At 53.4% G+C, this 14,638-nt stretch overlaps 1 protein-coding gene across 5 annotated transcripts in view; it reads right to left on the bottom strand.

Annotated features, from left to right (window-relative positions):
* DRP2 (dystrophin related protein 2) overlaps positions 1 to 14,638 on the bottom strand; it is a 59,596-nt gene that overhangs the window by 16,012 nt on the left and 28,946 nt on the right. For all 5 annotated transcript variants that reach the window (XM_045030871.1, XM_045030873.1, XM_045030874.1 and 2 more), the window contains exons 5-8: positions 14,414 to 14,534; positions 2,534 to 2,802; positions 1,790 to 1,936; positions 1,177 to 1,255 (exon numbers count right to left, since the gene is read on the bottom strand). In XM_045030871.1, the coding sequence (XP_044886806.1) occupies positions 1,177 to 1,255; positions 1,790 to 1,936; positions 2,534 to 2,802; positions 14,414 to 14,534 (616 nt within the window). The remainder of the gene's footprint in view (positions 1 to 1,176; positions 1,256 to 1,789; positions 1,937 to 2,533; positions 2,803 to 14,413; positions 14,535 to 14,638) is intronic.

The following is a 14,638-nucleotide window of genomic DNA, read 5'->3' as shown; positions in this document are numbered from 1 at the left end:
AGAGCTCTCCTTCAGTTCAGGAGAGGCCTGTTTTTCTGAAGCAGAAAGATCAGGGTGGATAGGAGCCATGCCATAACTGCACTGGTTGTCTGCAGCAGCAGTCATTATCCGGGGAAAGGAAACCCTTTCACCTCCAGCACCACCACCAAACAGCTCACCTCCACACAGGCACTGTATAAGCACCAAGGTCAGTGCTTCTAAACCTGGCTCCTAAATCCATGTGCAGGCACCCAGGGCAAGTGACCAGCTCTGCAGACGAGCCGAGCACCCACTAACTCCACTGATGTCATCGGGAGCTGGGGGTGCTCAACACCTCAGAGAATCAGGCCATTTTTATGTAGAAGCCTAACATCAGACACCCAGGTTTGGAAATTTTGTCCTAAGTGCTTTCCACTGCAGGGTTCGCCATGGTGCCAAGACAGCCTCCTGACAGAGCCAGCTCAGCAATGGGGGAATAGCATCCTGCTTTACAATGGGAAATAGCAGGTGCATTCTCACCGCCCTACCCACCACTGTGGACTATGGGAGCTGACTTTTTGCTGCCATCTGTCATCCAGCCCTGTGGAGTCACAGGATTACGGCTTTTGGCACAGCCCCAAGTATCAACTGGGAGCTGCTTCAGGCTCATGTTACCATGTCTGTGTTATTGAATGGGGCACCACTCCACCTGACTGGCCCGAGTGGTTAGCAAATATGGATCATAATAGCCTGGACAGCTGCCTCCTGAGTAAGGGCTTGTCTCCAGAGAGGGTTAAGATTCAGGGAACAAAGGCCACTTTATTCCCAAAGGGGAGCATCCCCATGGGTTTAATGCACTCTCACTGATGCCCAGTGACTTCACACTTTAGTGGATTTGTCGTATTTTTCCTGAGTGTCCCCATATAGACAAGCACCTCAATCCTGTACCCTCCAGGTATCATGGTGCTATCAACCTTGGCTAATGCCATATGTCACTTAGGAACTGCCACTCGATAGCGCCTCTTTCTAGCTGGTTATTGGGGTTGTCCTGGCAAAGATAGGCCAAGGGGAATATGTCTCTGGGGGAAATCTTGTGTGGCCAAGGCAGTAAGAAAGGCAGGCAGGTGTGAATCTGTACAAAGCAAACGGCACAGTGCTGGGCTCCTCCCACCCAGGGGTATCTGATGGTGGGGACACTGGGAGGATCTGCTCACGTACTGGAGAGGAAGTGCTGGGAACCTGGGCCAAAGTCCCGATGGGCATCCTGGAGCTGCTTCAGGCGTTCGTTAACCGAGGCCTGGGGGAAGGGGAAACTGGAAGTTAAACGTGAACTTCCCCAGGATTTCAGCTTTTAGACAGGTCATCACACACATACTAACATGGCACTGCAATGCACCACCCCAAGTTACCCCCCCCCACACACACACACATCCACCACCTTCCTGGATTCCTATCCCCCAAAAACCAAACCCTGCTGCCCACTCCCTCACCTAGCTAATTCTCAGTCCCCACAGGCCAGATCTTCACTGTGGCTACACTGAAGCCACCAGAGCTGCACCCATTTACGCCAGCTGAGGACCTGCCCCTATGAGCCTGCGCTGTGTCTTGTCTTTCATGTTGCCTCTGTTCTCCAGAGTCCCACTGCAGACTCACCACCTCCCTGCCCAGTGGCCTGGTGTCTCCCTCTCTCTCAGAAAAGACCCATTCAGACATATGACCCCAGATCTCTGTTACCCTTGTTGCACTCTGACAGCCCCTTCCCCATAATGTACAACTACTGTTCACGGGGCACCCAACTTCCCTCCTTCGCCCCCACATTGCCCCTTCCTACCTGCAGCTGTTTCCATCGGGTGTTGATCTGCTCCAGAGCCCGGGAGTTCTCCATAGACAGATGCACATCTGAGATAGCAAGCTGGTGTGCGAGGTCATTAACTAGCTTCACCCCGTCCTTCATGGGGGAGAGTTCCTCTTTAAACAGCTAGAGCCCCCCCATCCCAAAGAGAAGAGACAGAAGGTGGGACAGAGACAAAAGCCACTCACCTTAATCCTTCATTGTAACATCCCTAGCAACGCTCTGATACCGGCCTGGGTACTCCAGCGGCTGGCATTGCCTGGGAGAGTGGGGGTGGGTGGGAATCACTGCCTAACCCTCCTCCCTTGAGAGTGCTAGAGCAGCAGAAGGAACCCAGCAAGCCAGACTGGAGATGCACACACTAGCACCACAATGGAATTGAGCCCCCTTGCTTGGGATACTAATCAGATCCCAACTAGTAGCCAATGAGAAGAAGAGTCCTATCCAGAGAGTGCATGGTTTGAGCAGGACACAGTGAGGGGAATATGCTCCACTGGAAAAGACCTCAGGATTATCTATCCCTACAGACATCACAAGCCAAATTCGTCCTAGCAGTCACACTAGAGATGAACTGGTCCCTCTGGTTTCATCGGTGTCCAGACAGGATTTTGGCACAGTCCTATTTGATAGTGACTATCAGACTGCATGATGCTGTCTTACTGGAGGAGATCCTGGAGAGAAGCAACTGGTCTCCCTTAGGAACAGAGAGAGGGTGAGATGTACCTTGGTTGCCTGGATGTGCTCTGGTAAGGAGTCGATGAAGAGGTCTCCAATGGGCTCCCAGGTTTCTCGCACACTCTCGGCCTGGTCCAGAGTTGTGCTGAGCTCCTCCATGGCTCCCTTGACCTCCAGCAGCTGCTCCAGCGTCCGTTCGATGTGACGGTGTTGGTCAACACAGCGAGCAGTGAGCTTCTCCCACAGCTCACTGGCCACATTCGCCTGCTTCCAGACAAAACGGCTGATATTCTGGATCCGGTGCCTTGGAGAGACATCTGTGAGCAAAGCAGCAGGGCCACAGTGAACAACCAGGAGATCCCAACCACCACAGGGACAGCCAAAGAGGAGAAAGAGAGGAGAAGCCAGGGAGAATTGGGAAGAGGAGGAACAAAGGACAGAGAGAAGGGAGAGAGAAAAAGAGGACAATTTCAGTACATGTCATAGAATCATAGAAATGCAGGGCTGGAAGGGACCTCAACAGGTCATCAAGTCCAGCCACCAGCGCTGAGGCAGGGCCAAGTAAACTAGACCAGCCCTGACAGGTGTTTGTCCAACCTCCTTCTCAAAAGCCTCCAGTGATGGGGATTCCACAACTTCCCTTGGAAGCCTATTCCAGAGCTTAACCACCTTTAGAGTTAAAAAGCTTTTCCTAATGTAAGCAGAGTCAGGATGAGCTCTACCCTGACATCCAGTGGTAAATTATGAGGAGTGGGCAAAGGAATTTCAAGAATGTGCATTTGCATTGGTAAACCCACTCCACTTAGCATAACACACAGCTTAACTTACGATGCACCTGGGGTGATTAGTGAGGAGCCAATACATTTAGCGCACAGGTTTGTGAAAGCTAAAGTGGGCTATCTGAGGCCGTTTGGAGGGGACCAGTAAGTTGGTATAGTAGGGAATGTGATTTGTCGGGACGACAAATTCTCGGCTGGGGGGAGGATGTAAGCAGAGTCAGGATGAGCTCTACCCTGACATCCGGTGGTAAATTATGAGGAGTGGGCAAAAGAATTTCAAGAATGTGCATTTGCATTGGTAAACCCACTCCACTTAGCATAACACACAGCAGCCTGGGATGGTTATTTTCATAGCTGTGGGATCCCCAATTTCTTTGTTATTGGGGCAGGAAGAAAAAAAAATGCTGTCATCCTAATTATGTGAATGAGGAACTATGAGACTGCTTTATGACAGAAATGACTCAACCTACATTAAATAGTACTTGCTAGACAAGGGACATGGGTTCCAAAACCCAGTGGAAGAAAGAGAGGTTGGGGACTGGTGTGTGTACCTGATGGTATGGGCCCCTTTTGAGGGCCTGGAACACCAATTGCACATCCTCCTCTCTCCACTGTTAAAGAGCAGAGCTAATTTTGAATCCTTTAGGAGTCCATCTAGAGGCTGCTGACCTGAATTCACATTGGGCCAATGTGGCACTGGGGCTCCCCTACTACAAGCTGAAACCACTAAGAGCTGAGATCACTGAGTGGGGAGCCTGAAGATTGATCGCTAAGCAGCTGGCAGAGCGGAGCAGTCTGCAGCATGTTGGAGCAGCCCATAGAACAGTGAGCAGTGTGGAGCGGTCTGTTGGGACGGCTGATGTGGTTCATGGGTCTGCTGGAGGAACAGCACAGCTGGTGGAGTGGAGCCAGTCGTGCTGAAGGCTGCAGCAGAACTCCACGGAGAAGCAGGGCAGTCAGCCCTGGCCCACGTAAGGTGCCCCTTAACACCCTGTGTGTGCCCCCCCCCCCATTTCCACCCAGGCTGGGTGGGGGAAAACTTTGCAGATAAACTTTTGAACTCTGGGGTGGCACTGACCAGAGACAGAGACTTTTGGGTTGTTGGACTTTGGGGTGATTGGACTTAAGACCCTAAGGGGGAAAGGACATTGCCAAATGTACTTGGAGGTGGGTTTTTTTGCTTATGGTTTGTGTATAGTCCTGTTTGTGGTGTCTCTCCAACGTGATGCCACATTGGTTCCCTCCTTTATTAAAAGGATTTTGCTACACTCGGACTCTGTGCTTGCGAGTGGGGAAGTATTGCCTCCTAGAGGCGCCCGGGGGGGTGGTAGGTAATTGTCCCAGGTCACTGGGTGGGGGCTCGAGCCGGTTTTGCATTGTGTTATTGAAACGGAACCCCTGGATACTGAACCCGGCCCTTGTTGCTGCCAACTTAGAGGGGCAGAAGGGTTACACTAATATAACATAAACCTCCCTTGCTTCAGATTAAGCCCATTACTTCTTCTTGTACCTTCAGTGGACATGCAGAACAATTGATCACCATCCTCTTTATAACAGCAACATATTCGAAAACTGTTTTCATGTCCCCCCCCTCAGTCTTCTTTTCTAAAGACTAAACATGCCAAGTTTTTTTAACTTTTCCTCCAATTTTTCCACATCTTTCCTAAAGTGTGGCACCCAGAACTGGACACAGAATCCAGTTGAGGCCTCACCGGTGCCATACAGAGCAGGACAATGACCTCCCAGTATGACACTCCTGTTAATACACCCTATCAGCCTTTTTAGCAACTACATCACCTTGTTGATTCATATTCAGCAGTACTACCATCTAGCCAGCTATTTCCCATTTTGTAGGTGTGCATTTAATTTTTCCTTCCTAAATGCTGTACCTTGCCCTGGTCTTTATTGAATTTCATCTTGTTGATTTCAGACCAATTTTTCAATTTGTCAAGATTGTTTTGAATTCTAATCCTGTCCTCCAAAGTGCTTGTGACCCCTCCCAGCTTGGTGTCATCCACAAATTTTATAAGCATATTCTCCACTCCATTATCCAAGTCATTAATGAAAATACTGACTAGCACTAGACCAGGACTGATCCCTGCAATACCCCACCAGATACACCCTCTCAGATTGACAGTGAACCATTGATAACTGCTCTTTGTGTACAGTGCTTCAATCAGTTGTGCACCCACCTTTTATCATTTTCATGTAGCCCACATTTTCCTAGTTTGCTTATGAGACTGTCATGTGGGACTGTTTCAAAACCCTTACTAAAATCAAGATATATCACAGCTGCTGCTTCCCCCCATCCACTAGGTAAAAATAACCCTGGCAAAGAAGGAAATTAGGTAGGTTTGGCATGATTTGGTTTTGACAAATTAATGCTGGCTATTCCTTATAATCTTATCATATTCTAGGTACTTACAATTTGATTGTTTAATAATTTGTTCCAGTATCTTTTCCTCCTATCAAAGTTAGGCTGACTGGTCTGTAATTCACCAGGTCCTCTTTGTTCCTCTTTTTAAAGATAGGTTTGCCCTTCTCCAGTCCTCTGGGACCCCTCCTGTCCTCCATGAATTCTCCATGATAATTGCTAACAGTTCTGAGATTGCTTCAGCACCCTAAGATGAATTTCATCAGGCCCTGGAGACTTGAATACATCTAATTTATCTAAATATTCTATAATCTGTTCTTTCCCCATTTTGGGTTGTGTTCTTTTCTCCTTGTTAATATTAGTTGTCTTGACTATCTTGTCACCATTAACCTTTTCAGTGAGGATTGAAGCAAAATAGGCATTAAACACCTCATCCTCCTTGATATGAGTTACTAGCTCTCCTTCCCTAATAAGTAGAGGACCACCACTTTCTTTCATCTTTCTCCTGCTACTACTGTATTTAAAGAACCTGTTCTTGCTGTCTTTTATGTCCCTTCCTAGATGTAAAAGACGGTTACTCACCGTTGTAACTGTTGTTCTTCGAGATGTGTTGCTCATATCCATTCCATGTAGGTGTGCGCGCGCCGCATGCACGTTCGTCGGAGACTTTTACCCTAGCAACTCAGTGGGTCGGCTGGGCGCCCCCTGGAGTGACGCCACTATGGCCGCGGATATATACCCCAGCCGACCCACCCACTCCTCAGTTCCTTCTTGCCGGCTACTCCGACAGTGGGGAAGGAGGGTGGGTGTGGAATGGATATGAGCAACACATCTCGAAGAACAACAGTTACAACAGTGAGTAACCGTCTTTTCTTCTTCGAGTGCTTGCTCATATCCATTCCATGTAGGTGATTCCCAAGCCTTACCTAGGCGGTGGGGTCGGAGTGAGACGTGGCCGAGTGCAAAACTGCCGAGCCGAAGGCGGCATCGTCTCTAGACTGCTGCATCAAAGCGTAGTGCGAGGTAAACGTGTGTACCGAGGACCAGGTTGCTGCTCTGCAGATCTCCTGGATCGGCACGTGCGCCAGGAAGGTGGCCGAGGAAGCCTGAGCTCTCGTGGAATGGGCAGTGAGGTGGCCTGCCGGAACATGGGCCAAGTCATAGCACGTGCGGATGCATGTCGTCAGCCACGAGGAAATCCTCTGAGTGGAGATAGGGAGACCTTTCATACGATCCGCTACTGCCACAAAAAGCTGAGGGGACTTACGAAAGGGCCTTGTGCGATCGATGTAGAAGGCAAGTGCCCTGCGGACATCTAGGGAATGTAAGCGTTGCTCCCGGGGAGATGAGTGAGGCTTTGGGCAGAAGACCAGGAGGAAGATGTCCTGATTGGTATGAAAGGCCGAAACCACCTTAGGCAGAAACGCGGGATGCGGCCTTAGCTGTACTTTGTCTTTATGAAAGACCGTGTAAGGAGGGTCTACAGTCAGGGCCCGTAGCTCGGAGACCCTGCGGGCCGAAGTAATGGCAACCAGAAAAACCGTCTTCCACGAAAGGTAGAGAAGAGAACAGGTTGCCAGTGGCTCAAAGGGCGGGCCCATGAGCCTGTTAAGTACCAGACTGAGGTCCCAGGTCGGGGCGGGGCGACGGACCTGAGGGTAGAGGCGTTCCAGCCCCCTGCGGAATCTAATGACCACCGGGTGAGAGAACACCGAGTGTCCACATTCGCCAGGGTGGAAGGCGGATATGGCCGCTAAGTGCACTTTCAGGGAAGAAATAGCAAGGCCTTGTTGCTTAAGGTACCACAGGTAGTCCAAAATGACTGGAACGGGAACCTCAGTGGGTACCAAAGTTCGTGACTCACACCATAACGAGAAGCGCTTCCACTTGGCCAAGTACGTGGACCGAGTGGAAGGTTTCCTGCTGCTGAGCAAGACGTGCTGCACGGGGCGGAGCAGCGTAGTTCAGAGGCGTCTAGCCACGCAGCAGCCACGCCGTGAGGTGGAGAGCCGTGAGGTCCAGGTGGCGAAGAGTTCCGTCCTCCTGTGTTATAAGGTCTGGGCATAGGGGGAGGGTGATCGGCGGGGATACCGAGAGGTTGAGCAACGTGGAGTACCACGGTTGCCTGGGCCATGCTGGGGCAATCAGGATCAGATGAGCCCTGTCCTGCCGGAGCTTCAACAAAACCCTGTGGACCAGAGGGAAAGGGGGGAACGCGTAAAGCAGGTGGTGCGTCCACTGGATGAGGAACGCGTCCGAGATTGACCCCGGCGAGTGGCCCCGGAACGAGCAGAATGCTTGGCACTTCCTGTTCACACGAGTCGCAAAGAGGTCCAGCCGGGGAAAGCCCCACCTGCGGAAGATCGAGTGGATAATGTCCGATCTTATGGACCACTCGTGGCACAGGAAGGATCTGCTCAACCGATACGCGAGAGTGTTCCGAACTCCCGGGAGAAAGGATGCCACCAGGTCGATCGTATGAGTCATGCAAAATTCCCACAACTGGATGGCCTCTGTGCAAAGAGGGGAGGAGCGAGTCCCCCCCTGCTTGTTTATGTAGTACATGGCCGTTGCGTTGTCCGTAAGGACGGAGACACAACGGCCGGACAGAGGCCTGCGGAACGCCTGGCAGGCTAGGCGAACCGCTCTGAGCTCCCGCACGTTTATGTGGAGGGAGAGCTCCTCTGGTGACCACAGGCCCTGGGTGCGCAGATGGCCTAGGTGGGCCCCCCAGCCGAGAGAAGACGCGTCCGTCGTCAAGGACAGCGTCGGTTGGGGCGGGTGAAAGGGCAGCCCCGCACAGACCGTGGAGGGGTTCAGCCACCAGTCGAGGGAACGAAGCGCACTCAATGGAACGGTGACCAGGGTGTCCATCGAGTCTCTGGCCGGACGGTACACCGAACGTAACCACGTTTGAAACAGGCGGAGCTGAAGCCTGGCGTACTTGGTGACGAATGTACACGCCGCCATGTGTCCTAGCAGAGTGAGGCAGGTGTAGACCGAGGTCGTAGGGAAGGCCTGAAGGCTGCGGACAACGGATGTCAACGCCAGGAACCTTGGCAGAGTGGAGTCCAAGGTTGCTCCTATGAAGTCCAGCCTCTGTGTAGGAACCAGGGTGGATTTGTCCGTATTGAGCAGCAGGCCGAGGCTCATGAACAGGTCCGATGCCACTCGCACATGCTCCGCGATCTGTTCCCGAGAGGCTCCCTTGAGGAGCCAATCGTCCAGGTAGGGGAACACGTGGAGCCCTTGGCGACGGAGGTGGGTGGCCACCACCGCCATGCACTTCGTGAATACTTGAGGTGCTGTGGAAAGGCCAAAGGGAAGGACCGCAAACTGGAAATGGCGATGGCCCGCCACGAAGCGGAGGTATCGTCTGTGTGGAGGAAAGATGGCTATATGAAAGTAAGCGTCTTTCATGTCGAGGGCAGCATACCAGTCCCCGGGATCCAAGGAAGGGATAATGGTCCCTAGGGAGACCATGCGGAACTTTAACTTTACTAGAAATTTGTTGAGGCTGCGTAGGTCGAGGATCGGCCTGAGACCCCCTTTTGACTTTGGAATCAGAAAGTAGCGGGAGTAAAAGCCTTTGCCCCAGTCGTTCTGTGGAACCTCCTCTATCGCTCCGATATTGAGGAGCGTTCGGACCTCCTGTAAGAGGAGGTGCTCGTGAAAGGGGTCCCTGAAGAGGGACTGGGAGGGAGGGCGGAAAGGCGGGGTTGAAGCAAACTGGAGGTGGTATCCGTGCTTCACACTGCGTAGAACCCAGACATCTGAGGTCAAGAGGGACCACGCCGGGAAAAAATGAGAGAGGCGGTTGGAGAATGGGGGGGAAGGATCCGAGACAGGAAAAGGTATGCTGCCCCTGGGCGCGCCTTCAAAAGGACGACTTCGGGTCCAACTGCGGCTTAGAGGAGCCGCGATTCTGGCCGGACTGAGGGCCCGAATATCGCCTACAGCCTCCGCGCCCTCGGCGTCTATTAAAATCCTGACCCCGGCGGGGCACAAAGTACGGGACGGAAATGCTGAGGGCGATAGGTGCGTCGCTGGGTTACGGGAGTGTGCATACCCAGGTTGCGCATAGTGACTCTGTTATCCTTTAAGTTCTGGAGTCTAGAATCAGTCTTCTCCAAGAACAAGGCATTCCCCTCGAAGGGCAAGTCCTGCAAAGTATATTGAAGCTCGGGTGGAAGGATGGAGGCCTGAAGCCAGGCGATGCGCCGCATGGTGACGCCGGTCGCTATAGTCCTGGCCGCGGAATCCGCCGCGTCAAGGGAGGCCTGCAAGGAGGTCCTTGCCACCTTTTTACCTTCTGTCAGGAAGGCTTTATACTCCTGGCGGGAATCCGGGGGAAGCAAGTCCTGAAACTTGTCCATTTCCGCCCAGGTGTTGAAGTCGTAACGACTCAGCAGGGCATGCTGATTCGCTACGCGCAGCTGGAGAGCGCCCGCTGAGTAGACCTTTCGGCCCAGGAGGTCCATACGTCTAGCCTCTTTAGATTTTGGGGCGGGGGCCGGCTGACCATGACGCTCCCTGTCGTTAACCGACTGAACTACCAGCGAAGAAGGAAGCGGATGCATATAAAGGTACTCATACCCGTGGGATGGCACCATGTATTTCCGCTCGACTCCCTTCGCCATCGGCGGAATAGAAGCTGGCGTTTGCCACAACGTATCCGTCTTTGCCTGCATGGTATTGATAAAGGGCAGAGCCACCCTGGTGGGCGCGTCTGCCGACAGAATGCTGCAGACCGGGTCCTCAATCTCTGTGACCTCCTCTACCTGGAGATTAATGTTGAGTGCCACTCGTCTGAGGAGGTCTTGATGCGCAGCAAGGTCCACTGGGGGTGGGCTCGTGGACGACGTGCCCGCCACCGCCTCATCCGGTGAGGAAGAAGATGAACCACCGGGTCGGAGGACATCCTGGATGAGCTCCTCCTGTTGGGGCTCCTGCTCCAGATGTTCAGGTGAGGTGGTGGTAGGAGGCGGCTGAGCATCCGTACCAGCTGGCAGAGGGCGACTCACTGTTGCCTCTGGGGCCCGACGTTCGGTAGGGACCATCTGTGATGGAACTATGGGAGCACCTTGGGCCTGGTGATAAGCCCAAGGTGTCCAAAAGGGCCACTGCTGAACTCCTTGCGATTCAGAGTGGGAGTCCTGGAATAAACCCTCTGGCACATCTGCTTCCCGGTCTTGGGAGTAGAGGCTACCCGCCCGGGACGAAGCCGAGGGGTGCCGAGAAGGCCATGGTGGAGCAGATAGGCCGTGGGCAGACGTTCCCACCGACCTGGTGCTCTTCCGCACCGGGGAGCGGTGCCGTGAGGTACTTCGGTGCCGCGAATGGGTCCGGGACCTGCGACCGGGACGGTGCCGGGAGGTCGACCGCGACCGAGAGCTTCGGCGTCGAGAGCGGCTCCGAGTGGAGTGGTGCCGGGACCTCGAACGGTGCCGAGAGTAATACGACGGGGAACGGGAACGGTGCCGGGAGTCCGACCGGCGTCTTGCCAAGGAGCGGTGCCGGGACTGCGAACGGCGCTGAGATCTGGAACACCGACGAGACCGTGATCAGGAGCGGTGCCGGTCGGGGGCACTGACTGAAGGTGGATAGATCAGGGCCGGCTTCCCAATCGATCGGATTACTCGTACCGGCGGTGCCGGGGGTGGCGGCGGTGCCGCATCCGAGATCGCGATTAAGTCCCTCGCCACTTCACAGACCTCTGGCGTGGATGGGACGATCAACTCCACCGCGGCAGGTGCCGGGAAGATAGGTGCCGGACTCGACGGCCCTTGGCGGACCGGAGTCGACGGCAACGGCTCAGCAGACACTGCCGTGGCTGCAGGCACCGGCCGGTGCGGTGGAGCCGTGCCCTCGTGCCGCACCACGGGCGGTGCCGGGTCGGCAGGGGTCTTAGACTTTCTCGCTTGAGGCGAGAGCGAGCGGCTGTGGCCTGACTTGGAAGCAGGCGTCTGGTGCCGAGGAGTAGTTGACGCACCGGTGCAGCCCGGTGCCGAAGAGGCGCTCTTCGGTTCCGAAGGGGGAGCGCTCGGTGCCGAGGACGGAGGGGTTAGAGCCGCCTCCATGAGGAGTTGTTTAAGTCTAATGTCCCTCTCTTTCTTTGTACGAGGCTTGAACGACTTACAAATCGAGCACTTAGTCGTTAAGTGCGACTCCCCGAGGCACTTCAAGCAGGAGGAATGTGGATCCCCTGTCGGCATCGGGCGATGGCAAGCCGAGCACGGCTTGAATCCCGGGGAGCTGGGCATGAGCTCCGGCCCCGGTGCGGGGAGGGCCTAAGCCCAGAACCCGACTAACTCACTAAACTGTAACTAAACAACTAAAAGCTAACTACCTTATCTAATTTAATAAATTTGAGAACTTTATACACAATAAGAATAAGAACTATAAGAGAATGCTAGGGAGGTGGAGGTCAGCTACGCTGCACTCCACAGTTCCAACGACCGACACGGGCGGTAAGAAGGAACTGAGGAGTGGGTGGGTCGGCTGGGGTATATATCCGCGGCCATAGTGGCGCCACTCCAGGGGGCACCCAGCCGACCCACTGAGTTGCTAGGGTAAAAGTCTCCGACGAACGTGCACGTGGCGCGTGCACACCTACATGGAATGGATATGAGCAAGCACTCGAAGAAGAACTCGTTTTATGCCTTAGCCTTGCGGATTTTGTCCCTATACACTTGTGCTACTCTTTTGTATTCATCCTTACAATTTGTCTTTGTTTCCACTTTTTGTAGGATTCTTTTTGATGCTCAGGTCATTAAAAAGCTTCTGATGGAGCCATATTACCCTCTTACTATTCTTCCTATCTTTTCTTCCTATCAGGATTGTTTGCAGTTGTGCTTTTAATATTATCTCCTTAAGAAACTGTCAGGCAGCGCTCCTGAATTTCTTTATCCCTTAGGTTTTCTTCCCATGGGACTTTACCTACCAGGTCGCTGAGTTTGTTAAAGTCTGCTTTTTTGAAAGCCATTGTCCTTACTCTGGTGCTTTCACTCCTGGCTTTCCTTAGAATCATGAAATCTATCATTCAGATCACTTTCAATCAGGTTGCCTTCCATCTTCAGATTTGTTCCTCTTTCAGCATTACAGCTCTGAATTGCCTGTGTCCCAGCCTCTCCTGCTGCCAGTCAAAAGCTTCCTGCCTACCGCCTTAAAACAAAACACACTTGATCCTGTCTTTGGTTTTTGTCAAGCAAATGGGCTGTTCCCCAATTATAGATGTGAATGAAGGCTTTACAGTGCCCCTTGAGCATCCAATGAGAAGTGGTGCCAGTATGTGAGTGAGGGGAGGGGCTACCTGTACACTGACTTAAGACCAGTTCAAATAAAAGTGCACACAATAAAAAAAAAAAAAATCCGATCACAGCCTGCACTCACAAGTGATAGCTTTAGCCCATGAGACTAAGCTGTTTTCCAAGGAGCTTGCCTAACAGGCATGCTAATTAAATCACTGTTCGATGCCCTCATGTACCACGTTGCATCTCTCTAGGACAGAGATTGGCCAACTTTTTGGCCCAAGGGCCACATTTGAGTATGGAAATTGTATGGCGGGCCATGAATGCTCACGAAATTGGGGGTTGGGGTGCAGGAGGGGGTGAGGGTGCTGGCTCTGGGGTGGGGCCAGAAATGAGTTCAGGGTGCGGGAGGGGGCTCCAGGCTGGGGCAGGGGTGTGGGTGGGGGGCAGGGTGAGGGTTCTGGGGTGCAGGAGGGTGGGACCAAGGGGTTCAGAGGGCAGGAGGGGGATCAGGGCTGGAGCAGGGGGTTGGGGCACTGGAAGGGGTTGGGGTGCAGGCTCTGGGTGGTGCTTATCTCAAGCAGTTCCCAGAAGCAGCAGAATGTCCCCCCTCCGACTCCTACGTGGAGGCGCAGCCAGGTGGCTCTGTGCGCTGCCCCATCTGCAGGCACTGCCCCTGCAGCTCCCATTGGCTATGGTTGCCAGCCAATGGAAGCTGCGAGGCCAGTGCTTGGGGCGGGGGCAGCATGCCCTGGCTGTCCCACGCATAGAAGCCGGAGGGGAGACATGCTGCTGCTTCCAGGAGCCACACAGAGCCACAGCACATGTGGAGCAGGGCAAGCCGCGGACCCCACTCCCCAGCAGGAGCTCGAGGGCTGGATTAAAACATCTGAAGGGCCGGATTCGGCCTCTGGGCCTTAGTTTGTCCACCCCTGCTCTAGGACGTGCCACACACTATGCCATTCCCAGCATGTGCCACACACTGTGCTTCATCACACCCCATGCATGCTGTGCCTCGTCCCACCACAAAGCAGCATGACATAGGACATGTCTACGCTGCCATCGGAGATGTGATGGCAGCACATGCAGACATACCCAAGCTAGCTTTATTCGAGCTAGCTTCAGTACCCATAGCAGTGATGGGCTTCAGCGCAGGCTAGCCACCCCAGTAATTACCTAGGGTCCCAGGCAGGCTCATAGAGCCTACGCCAAAGTTCGTGCTGATGTAGTTTTGCTGCTGTTGCTACCCAAGCTTGCTAGATCAAAGCAAATATGTCTACAGGTGCTGCGATCACCCCTCTGATGGCAGTGCAGGCAAACCTATGGTGACATATGGAGTGCCAGTGCCAGGTAACACTGTGCTATTGTACTGCCCGTTTAGTTCATTCATGCTGCACTGCGGTACACAATGCCATGCTGCACCCTGCCCCGCTCCTCTCTTCTCTCAGAACGACAGTATGCAAGGTCTGAGAGCTAGGCCATGCTGACATGAGGACAAGGACAAGGAGTGGGAGGCTCCACATACCTTTACTTTCAGAATTTGGTTCCTCTAATTCCTCGAATGGGTGCTGGGAAAGGAAGGCCTGCGCCGACTCCAGGACAGAATAAATATATGGGCCCCGAGACTTCACCTCTTCCATGAAAGCCTGCAGTGGGGAGGCACAGCATGACCAAAAAAAGGCTGAGTTAGAGAATTGAAAAGCTCCTTCCTCAACCAAGAACTGTTCAGTGAATTACTCATTCCAGCACA

Source organism: Mauremys mutica, chromosome 9 (genome assembly GCF_020497125.1).
Source record: "Mauremys mutica isolate MM-2020 ecotype Southern chromosome 9, ASM2049712v1, whole genome shotgun sequence".
NCBI classification, from domain to species: domain Eukaryota; kingdom Metazoa; phylum Chordata; order Testudines; family Geoemydidae; genus Mauremys; species Mauremys mutica.
The sequence above is the reverse complement of the archived record's forward strand: the minus strand, read 5'-3'. Positions and strand labels throughout refer to the sequence as shown.